The sequence below is a fragment of the Aspergillus ruber genome (genome assembly GCF_000600275.1).
Source record: "Aspergillus ruber CBS 135680 unplaced genomic scaffold scaffold00040, whole genome shotgun sequence".
Taxonomy (NCBI): Eukaryota; Fungi; Ascomycota; class Eurotiomycetes; order Eurotiales; family Aspergillaceae; genus Aspergillus; species Aspergillus ruber.
In genome coordinates, this window is record NW_024467336.1 from 24,189 (window position 1) to 41,824 (window position 17,636).

A 17,636-nucleotide genomic window follows, 5' to 3' on the forward strand; every position below is an offset into this window, starting at 1 on the left:
CCCGAGCACATTCTCATCAAACGGCGGAAAGGGTCCAAAGAGACAATGAATGGGGACTGGAAGCACTGGAAGAGACGATTAGAACAGGAGAAGGATAGCAGGGAGGGTAGCCTAAGCTGAATCCCCAGCTCAGGCCACACACACTCTGCTCTGAAGTACAAGGAGAGCACTCTGCTCGAAAGCCCTGCGCATACAGGTGGTTTGGGGCGAGGAAAAGGATCAGAAAGATTATAGAAGGAGGCTAGTGCCTCAGGAGCTTATGGGGATAAAAGACTGTAGAATAGCTACTAGCCTCAAGTCCACGAATAAGGATCTATCATAGCTCTAGGGCTCGGTATGGACAATAAACTTGATTAAATAATGATAACAAACGCCGCCATCCGAGCAAGCAAAAAGCGAAAGCACTAGGGTGGCCACGCATCCCATGGATAAAACCCCTTTTCTCCTGTAGATAGATTTTTCTTCTTCTCTTCTGCCCAGATTCGATATTCTCGTCATTAGGCTACCTAGTCTAGGTATGAATATCATTCGTTTTATCTACTAGCTCCCGTGCCCGTGACAATCGATTTCCTATCTATGCTAGTGTAGCCATGGACGAGAATATCGAATCTGAAGAAGGAAAGCGAAGAAGAAGAACACGCTATTTACAAAAAGAAAATTATAGGGGCTGTGTGGCATTGCTAAGCAGCTGCTTGTTCTTTTTGCTTGTATGGTATTGTTTGCCATGTTGATGTTGTTTATCAAAGTGTTGCACTGAGCTGTCACATAAACCCCCTTCTTAGGTGGAGTCTGTTCTCAGTCTCATGCAGGCAGATTGCCGTCAGGGTGGTCTTCCATCTGACAGACTTGACGGCTTGATGGATTTGATGCCTGGATTCAACACTGATTTAGTTAACACCTGAATGCCTCAGCACGATATCAGTGAATGCGACGAGCAAAAGTCTATAAAGACTGCCTGTCACCTAGATAGATTTCTTCTTCTTTTTCTCCCTCCAGATTCGATATTTCCGTCGATGGCTACAATGGTTTAGATAGGAGTTCAGTTCGTTATCGTCTACTATTCCGAGCCCGTGACATTCGCACATATAGCTAGTCAAGCACTCATTCTATAGTCTTGATTTGAACGTAAACAATATCTCATAAAGTCATCTATTTACCCATTACCCGGCTCATACACCCCAAAGCCTCATCAATCAATCCTCCCATTCTCTCATCCCCACAAACCCCTCTCGCCTCACGCAACCTCTCCCCCCAAACCTCCCATCGATCCTGCTCATACCCTTTCCACCCCCGAGCCGCGAACGTCTTACAACCGGGCCCAGTCCCAAAGTCTTCAGGATTATAAGTACGACCGTATCGGACATTATCCCACACCCGGGCCGCGGCGTAGATGAACCAGATACACGCAGCCTCCATGGCAGCTGTCTTGGCGAGTGTTGGCATGGGGATATCGTCATTTTCAAGGGCAAGCTTGAGTACTCGGAGTGCCCGGTGGGATCTATCGATGGGATGGATGCTATCGTTCTGGTCTAAAGGGGGTTCGTAGCTGACATCGGCGGCTTGGGTGATTTGGGCGATGAAGGCGTTTTCGTTGATCCAACGCTGTCTTTGTTCACCTTTTAGGTTGGGGGTTTTGGGGTCTACGTGCATTGGTTAGCAAACATATCAAAAACAGAAGGATGGAGTGAATTGCCTTTATATTCACCCCCACACTCGTCCCAGGTTTCCAACTCAGTGTATCCAAATGAAGGCAGATCCGTCCAGAGAACTTTATTGGTAGGCCCTACTGTAAGGGGATCACCAGTCGCTGGATCTGTCACTATGCGCTTTTGAAGTCCATAGAGAAATTGAACGAGTTTGCTGTGCTTAGTTAGCTTTAGGCGCTGGACAAGCATCAATAGGGTGAAGGAGAGAATATAGTCAATGTTTTCAGGTGTAAAGTTTTTATCGTCAGAGGGTGCGAGGGCTGATAATGTTAGATGGGTAATCTGGTCCAGTGCATTATCGACGCTTGCTTCAGGGCTGTTGACGAGGTTATTGAGGATTTGATATTGTTTGGAGTTTTCCATTGATTTGAGGAATTCGATGTATTCCGGGGGATGCGGCATGATGTCTGTTTACCGTGACTAGGGGCAAAAAGAGAGAAGAAAGAATTGCCAAATAAAAAAGCTTATAGCAAGAAATAAATAGTTGTTAAAATAATCTGATATCAAAACCCAATATGTCTTGAAAATTCACGAGGCTGAATACAGATAGTAAGGCTGACTCGGGTTACTATTTTGGGAAATCACGTGGCTGATATGGCCCTTGATGAGATCTGATAGGTCGGATCAAAGGGATAACGTTAGTCCGACTAGCGAACCTCCGATATATGGGCAGCGTTCGCCACATATAGATAGACAAGCACTCATCAAAGCACTCAAGCACCTGTGTACTCTAGGCTACATTAGATAGAGTATATCAATCGTTCGTTTTAATTGGGTCTTCTACATATAGGCCTCGTGCAGTCGGATGATCGACTCCTCCGGTTTCTTCTGAACCTCCGACGGAACCCATTTTGATAAGGAATAACGTTGGATCGATTAGGCAAGTTCCACCGGCCCGAGTATATAGGCCAACGTGTACGCACATTTTAGATAGACAAGCACTCAACCAGCTATGTGTGGGTATACGCGTTAATAGGCAATACACTTCTCTCGTTAAAATTGGACCTCTCTGTATACGACCTCGTTAGTCGTGGATAATCGACTCCTCCGGACCTCCGGCCCCCGATCCCCATTTCACATTTCAACCAAAACGCTGCCACGTGATCACCAACTTTCTGTCGGAATCACAGCTTAGTCAGGGTCGAAAGTACGTATAGGGCGTGTATGGTTGAGGTCTCTGATTCTTGCAAAAGGGAGCTATCTAGGATCCTATATAAGACCGCTAACTACCTTATAGAGTATACTAAGCGATTGTGCGGTTTCAAAAGCAGTAATAGCAGAGTAAATACACTAGGCAGAGTCTGAGTGGTCTGATGCATGCACTGAGTCACTACAAACAAATTCAAGGCAGCCTTCAAAAAATATCATGGCTGCTTTAAAGAAGGTAAGTCTAGCTTAGTATCTTACACTTCTTGATAGTGCTAACTACTACTATATCTAGATTCATGGGCTAGCTGTGTTCATCAATACTAGTCCACAGCACTGGGAAGCTTTTATGGCTCTTGTCACGGGCTCGGAATAGTAGATAATAACAAATTGAATTCCTATCTAGACTATTGTAGCCATCGACGAGAATATCGAATCTGGAGAAGAAAAGAGAAGAGGAAGTCTATCTAGGTAATGAAGGGGTTTTATAGAGGTTGTTGCCGACATGTGTTAGGGGTTTAACTCAAGTTGTCTTAACCTAAAGCTACCCTTTACTTATACAAGAAGGAATCGTTGAAGAAGAAACAAATAGGGCAGAGGTGGGAGCAGTCTTTTATGGTCGTACGGGAATGAGATTCCAAATAGTGTTCTCGGAGGTCAGGAGTTGACCGAAAAGGTCACCGATAGTCTTCATGTAAGGGGATCGTACGAAGGTCGTCAATAGTCGTTTCGGTCCCCTTGCTGGCTGCGTTCTGTGCTGGTCTTAGCCAAACTGCCATCCTTTGGGTTCGTACGAGAACCCCATAACAACATGGCTGAGTAGCAGCATTTGCGATGTATCATTCATTGCTGCAGTGTTGAGCCGTCATATATGAGTCGTCACACCTGATAGGTTTTCATAAAATCAACACAGTTCCCATCCTCATTTTCTCCTCGCCAGTCCTTGCTGTCAAAGTAGCGAAGCTTCTTTGAGGGACAAAGAATTGTTTGCAATTGCATATACTATACCATATAACTGTCACGGCGCTCTACTAGGATAATGGAACATCCAACTCATGGGTTCAACCTAGGTAGCTATCGACGAGAATAATCAACATGAGGAAGGAAGAAAGGAGATGACGCCGTATTTATTAACAAAGCAAACAATTGCATCTCACATGATAGCCAGACAACATGACCAGGCCGTCACAATAACTCCTTATCTGTTGCATGGTAATACTTTGAGAGTTTTTCCTTTGCAGCTTGAAGTGCCCAAAGCATTCTCTTCTTCCAGGGAACAGCTTTGCATTTCGGTTTCTTCTCAGCAGCATCAAGGTGGCTAAAGAGCTTGTTGTAAATGCTGAAAACATGGTGAACTGTAACATCCTGAGTCTTTGATAGGACATTAGTCAAATCAAAGAAAGGCTTTGTGATTAAAAACAAATAATTCACTTGGCACCATTCTTCTTGGTCAAGCTTGAATTGAACATATTGATGTATTGTGCAGTACTGGTCAAAGACCCATTGGAGCTTCCTAGCATGGTCAAGCATCAAGAAAGTAGAATTTTAGCATGTGTGAACATTTTGAACTGGAAGAAGCTTTGGCACTGCAGTCTATAGAGCTGTGACAACTTATATATGACGACTCATATATGACGGCTCAACACTGCAGCAATGAATGATACATCGCAAATGCTGCTACTCAGCCATGTCGGCATCAACCTCTATAAAACCCCTTCATTACCTAGATAGCTTTCCTCTTCTCTTTTCTTCTCCAGATTCGATATTCTCGTCGATGGCTGCAATAGTCTAGATAGGAATTCAGTTCGTTATTATCTACTATTCCGAGCACGTGACATCAGGATGTGCTACAGAAGGAGTTTAACCAATATCAACAGCAAGTAGTGCCTCAAGCAGCACCAGTGAATATCCAGGCATCTCAAGATCCTATCGAAAATGAGCTTGAGCTTATGATGGATTCCCAGACCTCTCTCCAAGTTGAAGTGGATCAACCAGAGGATGAGATAACATGATATCTTGCTAAAGGTTAGCACATCTATCCATTATGTTATTCTAATACTAACCCATTCCTTAGGACTTACCAAGGGGCACCCTCGTCTCTTTTGGAAAGAGCATGAACATGAGTATCCTGTGCTATCCTTGCAAGCACAGGATATCCTCTCAACACCTGCCAGTGGTGCTGGTGTTGAAAGGCTCTTCAATTGTGCTCGTGATGTCTGCCACTATCGTCAGGCAACTAAAACCAGGTGCAATCAAAGGTCTGATGCTCCATTTATTCTCAACAAAGTTTGAGCTTGAACAAAGCGAGCTAGAGATGATCAAGGAGCATTTGTCTACTGAATAGGTTGCTATGCTTGATCAGATATGGAAGCCTGTGCCATCTCCCAATGAAGTTGAGCCGATCAGTGATGATGAACAAGAGGGCTGAAATGGATTCCGTCGGAGGTTCAGGGGAAACCGGAGGAGTCGATCATCCGACTGCACGAGGCCTATATGTAGAAGACCCAATTAAAACGAACGATTGATATACTCTATCTAATGTAACCTAGAGTACACAGGTGCTTGAGTGCTTTGATGAGTGCTTGTCTATCTATATGTGGCGAACGCTGCCCATATATCGGAGGTTCGCTAGTCGGACTAACGTTATCCCTTTAATCCGACCTATCAGATCTCATCATTGGTCTCACTTATGTCTCACCCACTTATCATACATACATGTTATTTCTTTATCTATCTTAACTTGCTTTCGGAATATCGCTATTGACATAAATTACTGAATAATCTTCAGTTAATTACCAATAAATGTGTTTTTGATTTGTCTTAATCGAGGAAGCAGATTACGGTTCAGTCACAGCACCTGAGTTAGTTCCAGTCAAGATCATAATGTATTCAAAACGTGATTGGATATTGGTAGCGCTCTCCTAGGAGTTCCATGTGTGATATATTCATAGATTCCCCCCAGAATGTCTCTGACCGGAGACTAATTTGAGTTCCTTGTCAACCAACGATGAGATCTCAATCAGCTCTTCATCGTCAAAAGGTCGCCCAACAATCTGAATGGAGGTTGGCTGGTTCGAAAACAACTGTGGATCATCTGTGTAGAAACATGTTAGATCAATCATTAGGACGAATTGAAAACTTACATAGTTCGTGGTTGGCCTTGTCGTAGGGGTTGGACTGGATGGCTTGGTAAGTCGTATCTTTAGGGTCGGACAAAGGGGTAATCTTGAAGTTAGCAACAGGCAAGACGGTAGATGTCACGGCGCTCTACTAGGATAATCGAAGATCCAACTCATGGGTTCTACCTAGGTAGCTATCGACGAGAATAATCAACATGAGGAAGGAAGAAAGGGGGTGACACCGTATTTATCAACAAAGCAAACAACTGCATCTCACGTGATAACCAGCCAACGTGACCAGGCTGTCACAGTAGATGGGTAATCAAGAAAATTGAAAAGCGACGTGTAGCCCCAGTAAATGTTATAATCGTGCGGAATACCGACTGAAGGTGCGACAGGACAAATTAGGGCATCCATGGGACGACCAGTAGAAGTTATCCGCCGGGTCTGTTCCCAGGAATCGGCCCACTGAGTTTTACGCTCGCGCATTGTTAAGTTGAGCTGGAATTTAGGGTGTGAATAATTCTGAGCATGAAAACTTTTTCTTTTGGCAGCTTACCTGGCACACGTCGGAAGCGCTAAGGTGTCTAGCATTGTAAACTTCGAGTAAGTTGGCAAATGCAGGAATCAGAGGTTCCCCAGCAGCCTGGATTTTTTCTATAGTCTCATGTGCGGCTGTCTGGAAGTATATGTCATACTGATTATATTTTTAGCCACTTCGACTTTGGAAGCCAGGACAAATGGACTTCATACCGTAGTTTTTGCGACATCCCAGCAATCAAAAGGAGGCTTGAATTCGATCACTGCACATAGTTAGATATTGTCACAATTAGGGTAAGGGGCGGTTGGGTTCACCTTCAATGCCAGCCCTGCCCAAAGTCCGTTTCGTATGCTCGAGGGCCCTCAGGATAGGAGGGTGAGGCATTACCACACCGTCCCATTTCATGATACCTACCGCTAACCTCGCCGCCAAGGAAACCTGTCTCCATGGAACAGGAACGGCAGAGACATCGTATCTATAATTCGGGTGTGCATTGATGACCTGGGTAAAAAGCCGGATGTCGTCAATGGAATGACATACGGGGCCGGCCGAGTCGCGAATAGAAACCTGACCCGACTTGGTGCTTTCCCAACCACCCTTTGGAATCCGTTGCGCGGTTGGGCGGATACCGTAGAGCCCGTTGAAAGCTGCCGGTGCGCGAATGGAGCCGCCAATGTCGGAAGATGGTGCAACGGGACTACCCTTCATGGCAACTAGAGCAGCGTCTCCCCCTGAGCTCCCGCCAGCGCCGAGCGATCGGTTGAACGGATTCATGGTACGACCCCAAAGATTGCTGACGGTTTCCAATGCCATGCCAGTCTGAGGCATGGTTGTTCTGCAGAAGAACACAGCACCAGCAGTACGCAGCGCGGACACGACAACTGAGTCGCCGTCCTGCACATTACCCTTATTAATAGTGCATCCCCATGTTGTCGGATGGTTCTTCAAACTGTAGGTGTCCTAGGGGCAGTGAGATAAGAACTAGCACGGATTTAGAGTAGCTCCTACCTTGAGAGCCACAGGAATACCATGTAATGTACCGACTGGTTGACCACCCGCATCGAGAATGCCATCCAAGGCTTTGGCTTGTCCCAGAGCCTCCTCCAAAAACCACTCAGTCAGGCAGTTGACCTGAAACGTCAGTTAACACATGATTTACAGGGAGATAACAATGAAGCTTACTAGTTGATGGGCAATGGCAGCGCGGCCAGCAAAGGCCTCGACAACTTCCACAGCTTTCAGTCTCCGGGAAGCGATTCCGTCGGCCAGCTCAGTGACATTAAGCTCTGTAATTTGCAGCTGCTTTTTAGTCAACAGGCCACATTCACGAGGTACACGAGAAACGTCAGTTAAGTCTTTGTAGGCGTCAGCGTCGAGCTGCCATTTCACTGGAATGGACTGTAACAGCTCAGCCTGAGCGGCCTTGGAAACTTCCTTCCATGTCATGTTCAAGATATTAAGAGTTCCTTTCTGCTCTTCGATAACTGGAATCAGATAAAATAAGAAAAAAGTCACAGGAATCCACTGGGATGGCAATCGAATTATGGAAAGTTCGCAATTTATATACAAGCCGACGCCAAAAAGTTTATCAAATGTGGCTCCGGAGGAAGGAGGGGTAGGTGAGCAATATTAGGGAAGACCATTTCTTTCTCCTATTCTCAGCACACGCTCTCTGACAGATTGGTAATATTGGATTGTGAACCCCACATATTCACACATTCTGACCAACGCTTGTTAGAAACGCAACTTGGACGAATACAGCGCCCCTCATAAACATGGCCAAGTCTAAGCAACCACTTCAGCCAATGTTTGCCAGGGCGTGGGCTTTTCGTTCTAGGTCCAAAAGGAAATTGTTGCAGACCATAGTAAGCCCGCGTCTCAACGAAATTTAGTTTGAGACCCACCTTCACAGACACTCATCCTCAAAGGTTAAGATTAAACGATGGGGAGTGGGTCACTGTGTCCAGACGAGATTGTTAAATGCAGACTTCACAAATAATACCGGGATACAGTAAGTCCGACAAGTAGTTTCAATGGTTAAATTGGGGTGGAGAGAATTCGTTACCTGCTCGAATAGCCACCTGTTATCAACTACTCTATCCTGAAAGCGTGTCGGACAGATGGCTGAAACTTGGTTCGTCAATGCCAATAGGATCCCATTTGTATTGGTGAGACGTGGTTATGACAAAGGATACTGCATGCAATGCCTTGGGTATCAGCCTTTGCTCTTCTACGCAAGTTCAGTGAAGCTTCACACTGTTTGATTATGAGACTTATAGGGTAGGGATTGACATAATAAAATTTGGTGCAGAAGGTTTGTAATAAGGCATGATTTATCATATTTATATGATGGATATTGGACTACAAAAGTAGTTTCACGGAATGACAATCAATCGTAAGACGCTCAAAACACGACAAATAATGATAATAAATGAAGAGTTACAGCCTGCAGCATACAGAGCCGGACTGGGCATCATTCTCAACCAGAACACTCTTATTTTTCTCTTGAGTGGATACGGGAACGTCGAGACCAGGATTCCCAGTGAAGAAGTTGGCAGGCTTTAGCCCAACTGTCATTTTCTCTGACGGCATCACAGGCCAATCTTCAATCCGAGGATTGTGTGTGGAGCCGAAAGTGTGCCAGATTACAATATCTTCGTTGCGAACTGATGCTTTGCTAGCATCGTGTTGGCGCGCCTTGATGGCCGAGGCAATGCCGTCGCCACCAGTTGACTGCATGGTGTGCCTGCCAGCAGGAAAGAGCTCATCATCCTGATAACGAGTGATCCATACAGCATGCTCGCCAAACTCAGATCTTCGTGCATGGTAGGATTGCGGATGCGAGAGAAGCATCTGGCTGTAGGACGGTAATAGTTTGAAGCCCACCGGGGTACCGGTAATTGGGTTAATCACATTCTCGTTGATGATCTTGAAACTGCGGTTCTTGGTAAAGTCGAGATCCAGGCCGCCCTCTTTACCGATGATCTGGGAGCTGGTAGTGTATCCAACTCCGAAGGGATTGTGGACCATGGGATCATTTACCGGCATCGGGTTCGATTCCTCTACTTGGAGAGAGTTGGAGTGGCCATCAACAGCAGGATCAATACGGAGATTAAATAAGTGCTGATGGTAAGGTGCAACAACGCCGGGGGCGACAACAGTACCCCATGGCACGCGGTCGCCGATATTGATTAGAGCCGTGGATAGGATACCCGTGGCGCGAACCTCATAATGAATCGAGGCATCTTGTCCGAATTGGAAATTGAAGATGTACTCGTAGTTACTTACAGTGATAATGGTCTGTAGGACCAAAATGCGGGACCGAGTGACGACAGCATTATTCGTACGGAAGTTAGTGTGCTTCCATAAAATCCCATCATCTTGTTCGTGGCAGCAAACAACATTCGGCATCTTCAATGGCTCTCCAGACGAAGTGGTGTGCCATCCATCAAAATATCTGATCAGGCCCAGGCAGTCGCAACCAAGACGCAAGTTGTTCGCATTAATACCGGCGCCGTCATTGCCCAGATCAAACGCCGCCTTACGGGGAAAAGGCGCACGGGGATCACCATAGGGAACAAACATCTCGGCCAGGGACAGGCGGTAGAAAAGACTGCGGCCATCATAGCATACATCATGGAGCGTCAAACCCTCTCTGTAATTGAAACCAATATGCATGCTCCACTTTTCCCATTGCAAGAAGTTGCCCCGTGTTTTAAATGACGGTCCCTCGGGCTGCACAACCTGATATGGCTTGACTGTCGTTCGCCGAGGGGGCCGCAAATTGGGGTGATACTCGCTAGCATCCATGGACTGGATTTTACGGCGATCAAACGGCTTTGCATCTTCGTGAATGCGCTCATCCTTTGTAGACGGCAAATGATAGATTTTGGTGACTTGAAGCTGCTCCGACACCTCGGCGCACAGGTCTAGCGGATAGGCATAATAGTTGGCGTCCTCATTGCTCACCAGTCGCATGTAAAACCAACACTGCATAGCTCAATTAGCAAAATGTGTTGAAGCGCTTGAAACAAAAACAGATCCTTACCATAGTCGTTCGCTGCGACATATCATTCAAACCATCCGTGGCATATGCCCACGGCTCAACGATGACGGAAGCACTGGGTGGCAATTCAAGCTTGTTGATCTCAGCCTGGATACGCTGGTCGCCGAGACAAGCTTTCTCGACGGCCTTCATGTAAGAGGAGTCAATATACGGGTGTTTGCCCGCAAGGTGCTCTCTCCTGACAACAGCCCTCTGATCCAGATCAACTAATAATTCAAAGAATTTTCCCGGTCCAGAATCACCGGGAACTGTGACCTGCACCCGAGCGACACGAGCAGGGCGAGCCGCCGCGGGTTCTCCGCGATGCTCGCTCGCGAGGAATGGAATCATTTCATGTTTCGGTGGTTCTCTCAGGGTGATGACCCGAAAGCTGGGGCTTTGACCGGCGAATAGTGGGCAAACCAAAGCTGCGGCCTGAAATCCGGTAAGCTTGAGAGATACGATGGCGGCCTGGGAGGGCGTACCTTGGAGATCTCACTCGGTGTGAGCGGGTTGAAAGGATGGGTAAAGGATGACATGGTAGGGTTGATATGCGAATTCTGCTTTGAATAGAACAACGAGTCAGTAAAAGAAGAGCAAACAAAATACTTAAGTAGACCGAGAAATAGACCCTTATATACTCAAGCAGACGATGGCAAGATAGTGGCAGCATAATCTATCCACAACCGCAAAGGTAAAGATTACGCGGGGCGGATGCAGCGACAACGCCGGCATTCAAGCACTGAGCTGGAATTTTAGACGAGAACATAACTAACCCATTGAGTTTGACCTGAAGGGTAGGAAGTACCGAGTGGACCACTGTACTTCACCCCAACTTCTCTGTTCGGGGCCGCCTGTGTGATCAACCGCTTAAGCACTTGCAATGATCCGAGGATCTTGGTGGAGAGTTTGTCATCTGTGCACCGCGAGCCACTCCGCAAGGGTTCCGCGGTGGATGCGCGATATCCGCTAAGATATAAGAATAGCCGGTAGGGTCCACTTGCCGAATGCGCCATATTCGCTAAGGTATAAGAATAGACGGGGTCCATATATGCCGGTCCATTCCATCTGCAACGCAGTCTCTTCCAGATTGGTATGCCCTATGGCTACAGGAGGCGTGACCATCTTGAATTTCTTGGAAGCTGTGCGTAAATGGTAGACTTCCATTCATCCGGCTACAGATTTCATAATTAGCTGAAAATTTAGCTTGCCAGACGGTGATCTTCACCACCAAGGGCAAGGTCTTGGATGCATTCCTGTTGTAAACTAGCGCCGTTATAGTCCGGTATTGTTGGCGGTAAATATGGGAAGGATGCGTCATGGCTTGATACCGTATCATAGGGACCAGGCTATGGCAGTCGTCACATAAAGAGACTCTTGAACGGACGAGGTGCCTTCATTTCCTAAACCTGCTGGCTCAACATTTGCCGAACAGGAAAAGACACTATATTCTACCGAAACTATGTCTGCGACTACTCTTTTCATGGTTTGTTTTCCCCTACGGTCTCTTTCTATTGTCTAGTTTCGTGGCCTAATTGATATGCATCTCAGCTGGAAGACAACACCCTCTTCCATGAAGCCTCACTACTGAATGGCCAATACGTCCAAGCGCGAGGAGGCCGTCGGTTCGGCATCGAAGGTCGCGTTCCCTATTTGCATTTTTTAATTGAAGAATTGCTCCCTGACTTGTCACCCTAGATCCTGGATCAGGCCAAACGTTTGCCTTTTGCCCTACAAATGCGGTCGCAGATGTCGACGAGTTTGTCACGTCTTCGCAGAATGCCTTCCTTGAATACCGCAAGACGAACCCCCGAGAGCGTTCCAAGATGCTCCTCGAATGGCACCGTCTGGTTTCGAATGCCAAAAAAGACATTGCTATGCTTGTTGTCTATGAAACTGGCAAGCCAATGGCTGAAGCGTTGGGCGAGGTTGATTACGCGTTGGGCTTTGCCTGGTGGTTTGCCGGTGAAGCCGAACGTGTACGTGGCTCCATTGCTCAACCTTCCATTTCCAGCCGTCGGACCTTTGTCATTAAACAGCCCATCGGCGTCAGTGTTGCTCTTGTGCCCTGGAATTTCCCCATCGCCATGACGATCCGGAAGGCTGCAGCAGCACTGGCTGCTGGCTGCACCATTATCATTAAGCCGTCACCGGAGACACCTTTGAGTATCTTGGCGCTCGCGGATCTGGCTCTCCGTGCAGGCTTTGCGCCAGGTGTTTTGAATATTTTGACAACAGATAACGCGAACACGCCCACCGTTAGCGAGGCCCTGTGCAAGCATCCCCTTGTTCGCAAGGTAACCTTCACCGGCAGCACTGCAGTTGGTGAGCTCATTGCGAGGCACTGCAGTGTTGGTTTAAAGAAGGTCACTCTCGAGCTGGGAGGGAACTGTCCATTCTTGGTTTTCGACGATGCTGATCTCGACCAAGCTCTGGCTGCCTTAATGGTCCTAAAATGGCGCACCGCAGGTCAGGCCTGCACCCATGCGAACCGTGCATACGTACAGAGTAGCGTGTATGAAAAGTTCCTGTTAATGATTGTGGAAGCAACCAAGCAAATTCGAGTGGGACACGGTTCTAGCCCAGAAACTACCATGGGGGCGTTGACAACGGTCCGTGGCATCGAGAAGATGGAGAAACACATAGCCGATGCTGTTTCGAAAGGTGGAAAGGTTGTCTACGGTGGTGGACGAGTTGAGCCTCTTAATGGGAATTTCTTCCAGCCAACTGTTATCTCCGGGATGACCTCCTCAATGTTAACCACTCGAGAGGAGATATTCGGTCCTCTTCTGGGCGTGTACAGGTTTGACTCTGAAAATCAAGCAGTTGAGATGGCAAACAATACGAACATGGGCCTGGCATCTTATTTTTTCACAAAGGACGCCAGCCGCACCTGGCGGTTGCTTGAGAGTCTTGAGGCTGGCATGATTGGAATGAACACTGGTAAGAACCTACAAGCCCCTTCTATCCCATAAAACGTACACTTGTTGATCCAGCGCGTAGGAAACTCGTCTGCTGCAGAGTCGCCCTTTGGCGGTATCAAGGCTTCTGGATATGGAAAGGAAGCAGGAAAAGATGTTGCTATCGAAGAGTATATAGTTGCCAAAACCGGCACTTTGACTGTTGAACCTAGCCCAAAACTCTAAAATGTCAGGCTATTGGCATCTCTCACTAAGCACGCCTGAATTAGTTGCTTCTTTCCCCTTGTTTTTTGTTGTTACGGTTGTTTCGATCACTGCTTCCTTATCAGGACATACTAACAGTAAACGATTTGCTGTTCTACATGTGATACTCTATATGGCAGAATCTGTCTGATTGTACCAAATATTGTATGCATCTAAATATAAAATAATATTCCGTGCATATGCGATAACTTAGCCATTTTACCTGGGAATATTAATCGCTGTTCTGGTATACCTAATTGAAATGCCGAAGATTTCAACCCGGAGATCTAAGAATGTCCATTTCCATGGCTATTACTTCAAAGCCGGTTATGGGCCTAGCCTAGTATTGGTATAAGTTGCTATAGTTCTACACGTTCAATTAAAAAAGAATGCAAACATATCATAGAATACTTGTTCCACACATGTGGATATTCATGACCATAGGACGAACAAAAGCCAGACTCGCAGCCACCGGCAGCTGAGCTGCGAGAAACAACTGGAAAAAGCATAAAGGATTAAGGCTTCTCTCGACATAGGTAACTCCACTGAGGCTTTTTTAGAAGCCCCGCTGAATGACATACGCATCCCAATCCAGTGATTGGGTGTTTTCAAAAAATACCCCGTTATAACTCTTTTTCATGACTGAAGTTGTTGAGACTCCGTTAGACCGAGCTTTGGGTAGCTGCAGGATGACATTCACATAGCCCATCTGTGCCAAATTAATTCGCCACGGAATACGTAAATGCAATGAGGGGGAATAGATAATTCAACTTATGAATGTAACGTCTGAAGTATACATACACTAGCAAAAACTCTCCTATTAGCAAGTGCCAGTGGTGAGTTTTCGGCAATATCCGGCCATTCCCAGTAGCCCTATAGGTATACGAGGAAAGAGGGACTATGAATCAATACCCGTTTCCGAAAACTATGAATTCTCCTCTAGTAGCACAGGCCAGTTAACGGGCTACTGTTTTGATATGTTTGACCCCCTCTCCTCCATCTAATATAAACCGCCAGCTAGCCCCGCAAGTTCACGACAAAGACCATCATCCATAACCACGAACACTCGCAAGACGATAAAACCACAACCACCGACGCCCAACACAAATAATTTAATATGCATCACTCGAAAATTTTCCGGAGAGACATCCATACCGACCAATCCATGAAATCAGAACAACCCAATATCAATGGCCTGAAAAAGATAGACGATGAAAATGCGGCCGAGGCACAGCATTGTGACCTGGTCATTGTCGATGATATGGCTGCAGAGGATCGCCAAATATATGGACATGGTATTGGAAAGGTTCAACCGCCTTGGCTGGAAACGACTCACCATAGTGCTTATCGTCGAGGCGGTTGCACTAGGCAGCCTTCAATTCCTTCGGCCTTTGCCACACTCGGAATGATAGCTGGAATTACTTGCACTGTCGGCGTGGGCCTTATTGCCATATACACCAGTTATGTCATTGGCCAGGTGAAGCTTGCCTATCCATGTGTCTCTAATTATGCCGATGCCGGAGGTTTGCTGATGGGTTGTTTTGGCTATGGGCTAATATATATTATGCTCCTTCTGCAATTACTCCTCGTTACTGGCTCGCACTGCCTCACAGGCACGATTGCACCTGTTGAAATTACTGGGAGCAACATCTGTTCTATTGTTTTTGCAGTTGTTTCGTCTGAATTCTCTTGATATTAACAATTCCACCAAGTTTTACAGATGTTGCTATACATAGTTAATTAATAACGGTGGTGTGAGATCAAGATTTCTAGAAACTGGCGTTCTAGTCGGAGATGTGTAGGCAAAGAAAGACGCAATCCAAGGATTTTGGGATGGCCTGCAACTCTGATACGGCACCCTGGGCCTCTTCTTTTCCGTCGACTAGTTTCATTTAATCATCAGGGACAAGACTTGGACAATCCTTGTTCTCATGGCAATCGCGACATATGTACCGACGACCAGGTGGGGTGCAAACCAAACCAACGCATTTTACATGTTTCCAGGCATAACATGAGAACAACAAACAGCAGATTCCATTCTATCCAAGTAACCGCAATATGGAACAGACGAGTCGAAATGCTGCACTCTGTAATCACCAAATTGAGTTACTGAAGAGTAATACCACCGTTCAACCGCCAGAGAAGATTGGCAAAAGGACAAGATATCTCGAGGCCTCAGTACCTTGAGCATCATATCAAATATTTCCGGAATAATATTCACGCCCCACCTTTCCCTGTGAGCAAGTGGCCCCTTCCAACAGGAGGAAGACAAAACATGTGTAAGTGCACGGAAACCAGGTGAACATTGCTCTGCTGAATTATTGATAACCAATGGGAGCACCTCAGATCTCATCACGAATTTTGGTGAAAGTTCAACAATTCGACATGACGCAATGAAATAAGAATTAATCGAAATTTTTTCCGCATTATGCCGTAATCGTTGAGGAAGGCCTTAGCCCGCAGGATTGTCGCAGTCACTGATGAGTGAGCGTTCAGTGTATCACATACGACAAGGAAGCCATGAAGCCAAAATATATCTGTTTCTGGTCTCTTCCAGCCTGGAACCGATCTAAAATTGATTGGTAGCTCAATCCGACTATCGAAGCCCTCGTGCGTTATTCCAAGATCCCATGCAGCGAGACGTAGAATGGCAATAACAAATGTATTGAGCAGTGTTGAAGTATACTGCCATAATGTGTGGTCATTAATATAGAACCTCCATTGAAAAATAAAGTCCGTAAAAAGCCGAAATTGGGGCTCGTTCAGCGGCGTTGGTGTACCGATGTCAATTTTTAGATCTCAGAAACGATAGACTCGGTATGCTTTTCAAATGTCAGATTCAGATATCCCTCTAGAGGCCTACTTGCTTTCTGCAATAGAGAGTCAAGTGATAGATCCGACGCTTCGTGAACGTCCGCGAGTTTGGCCCGGAAAATTGATGGTATGATCCCATCGGTTTTTGTCCATGTAGAGACCGTTATGAATGCGGTATCCAGATCGACTGTGTAGACATAATCCAAGTCGGAATGAGGTGGGGTCGGAAAAGAGACCTCTTCCCAATCGCCAGATTTGTTCTTTCCCTCTTGAAGCTGTTTCATTTTCTGGAATGTAACTTCCTCCCCTGGAGAGCTGGTACGTGCTTGAGAGTGGCAATAGCGGAACCATTTGCCTACAACAGGCGGTAAGCACACTTGAATCGACTTCGTGTTTGGGTATGAGAGTACCATTAATATGTAGATTCCAAAGACAAGCATCTGTCCGAATTCCCATGTACCAGTTGTTACAGACCTAGCCACTGTCGGAATATAGAGGTTCCTTACCGAACAATACCAACTGATGCCTGATTGATGCCTTGCTGATATCATATGGCGCAAAGCAGCGTATTTACTCTTCTATTACTGCTTTTGAAACCGCACAATCGCTTAGTATACTCTATAAGGTATTTACGGTCGTATATAGGATCCTAGCTAGCACACTTTTGCAAGAATTAGAGACCTCAACCATATACGCTTGATACGTACTTTCAACCCTGACTAAGCCACATTTCCGACAGCCACATCAGCCTCACGTGACTATGCGGGGAGTCAAGGCAGAATCATTGGATGGCAGCAAAAGGCAAAGCGCAGGAAAGGCAGGGATCAAGTTGATAACCAACAGGCATGTCACGTGATCACCTACTCCTGATATACCCCAGAAGGAGTAGCCGAAGGAGTATACACCCAGGCATAACTTGATTGGATCGACTCAGGATATACTCCCTAAGGGGTAGATGGGGGAGTATACTGGGCAGGATATATAAGGACACTCATTCATGCACCTAGTTTAGTTCTTCGCAATCAATCTAGTTAATCAAGCATTGGTTACCTTCTAGTTTCTGACTCGTCCGCACTTAACCAACAACCCAGCATACGTGCT

General features: G+C 46.3%; 6 protein-coding genes across 6 annotated transcripts; 2 read left to right on the forward strand and 4 right to left on the reverse strand.

Annotated features, from left to right (window-relative positions):
- Positions 1 to 986: 986 nt before the first annotated feature.
- EURHEDRAFT_526591 (DUF3632 domain-containing protein) lies at positions 987 to 2,231 on the reverse strand. Its single transcript, XM_040786996.1, has 2 exons — positions 1,694 to 2,231; positions 987 to 1,640 (listed from the first exon to the last, which is right to left on the reverse strand). Exons 1-2 carry the CDS (start codon positions 2,106 to 2,108, stop codon positions 1,150 to 1,152), a joined length of 906 nt encoding a protein of 301 aa, XP_040634647.1. The 5' UTR covers positions 2,109 to 2,231; the 3' UTR covers positions 987 to 1,149.
- A 3,446-nt stretch (positions 2,232 to 5,677) lies between these two features.
- Positions 5,678 to 7,958, reverse strand: EURHEDRAFT_509489 (amidase; the record flags this gene model as incomplete). Its single annotated transcript, XM_040785916.1, has 8 exons — positions 5,678 to 5,946; positions 5,996 to 6,119; positions 6,281 to 6,472; positions 6,531 to 6,668; positions 6,725 to 6,774; positions 6,827 to 7,472; positions 7,521 to 7,643; positions 7,695 to 7,958. The coding sequence occupies 8 exons, from the start codon at positions 7,956 to 7,958 to the stop codon at positions 5,798 to 5,800; spliced, it is 1,686 nt and encodes a 561-aa protein (XP_040634648.1). The 3' UTR covers positions 5,678 to 5,797.
- Positions 7,959 to 8,837: 879 nt separating this feature from the next.
- Positions 8,838 to 11,379, reverse strand: EURHEDRAFT_533958 (amine oxidase). Its single transcript, XM_040787266.1, has 4 exons — positions 11,334 to 11,379; positions 11,043 to 11,120; positions 10,561 to 10,992; positions 8,838 to 10,502 (listed from the first exon to the last, which is right to left on the reverse strand). Exons 2-4 carry the CDS (start codon positions 11,094 to 11,096, stop codon positions 8,952 to 8,954), a joined length of 2,037 nt encoding a protein of 678 aa, XP_040634649.1. The 5' UTR covers positions 11,097 to 11,120; positions 11,334 to 11,379; the 3' UTR covers positions 8,838 to 8,951.
- Positions 11,380 to 12,019: 640 nt separating this feature from the next.
- On the forward strand, positions 12,020 to 13,807 carry EURHEDRAFT_389896 (NAD-dependent succinate-semialdehyde dehydrogenase; the record flags this gene model as incomplete). The annotated part of the gene is made up of 4 exons (XM_040779802.1): positions 12,020 to 12,043; positions 12,109 to 12,196; positions 12,256 to 13,500; positions 13,561 to 13,807. The coding sequence occupies 4 exons, from the start codon at positions 12,020 to 12,022 to the stop codon at positions 13,701 to 13,703; spliced, it is 1,500 nt and encodes a 499-aa protein (XP_040634650.1). The 3' UTR covers positions 13,704 to 13,807.
- A 1,031-nt stretch (positions 13,808 to 14,838) lies between these two features.
- EURHEDRAFT_406415 (uncharacterized protein) lies at positions 14,839 to 15,414 on the forward strand (the record flags this gene model as incomplete). Its single annotated transcript, XM_040780460.1, has 1 exon — positions 14,839 to 15,414. One exon carries the CDS (start codon positions 14,839 to 14,841, stop codon positions 15,412 to 15,414), a length of 576 nt encoding a protein of 191 aa, XP_040634651.1.
- Positions 15,415 to 15,461: 47 nt separating this feature from the next.
- On the reverse strand, positions 15,462 to 16,948 carry EURHEDRAFT_518729 (uncharacterized protein; the record flags this gene model as incomplete). The annotated part of the gene is made up of 4 exons (XM_040786712.1): positions 15,462 to 15,603; positions 15,716 to 16,069; positions 16,099 to 16,519; positions 16,585 to 16,948. The coding sequence occupies 4 exons, from the start codon at positions 16,946 to 16,948 to the stop codon at positions 15,462 to 15,464; spliced, it is 1,281 nt and encodes a 426-aa protein (XP_040634652.1).
- Positions 16,949 to 17,636: the final 688 nt, after the last annotated feature.

Excerpts from the sequence above, each read along its gene's own strand:
- EURHEDRAFT_526591 (XM_040786996.1), bottom strand. The coding sequence starts at position 2,108 with ATGCCGCATCCCCCGGAATACATCGAATTCCTCAAATCAATGGAAAAC. Across the intron at positions 1,641-1,693 it reads GTGTGGGGGTGAATATAAAG|ACCCCAAAACCCCCAACCTA; the intron begins GCAATTCACTCC and ends CAATGCACGTAG.
- EURHEDRAFT_533958 (XM_040787266.1), bottom strand. The coding sequence starts at position 11,096 with ATGTCATCCTTTACCCATCCTTTCAACCCGCTCACACCGAGTGAGATC. Across the intron at positions 10,993-11,042 it reads CACCGAGTGAGATCTCCAAG|GCCGCAGCTTTGGTTTGCCC; the intron begins GTACGCCCTCCC and ends ACCGGATTTCAG. Across the intron at positions 10,503-10,560 it reads TGTCGCAGCGAACGACTATG|TGTTGGTTTTACATGCGACT; the intron begins GTAAGGATCTGT and ends TGAGCTATGCAG.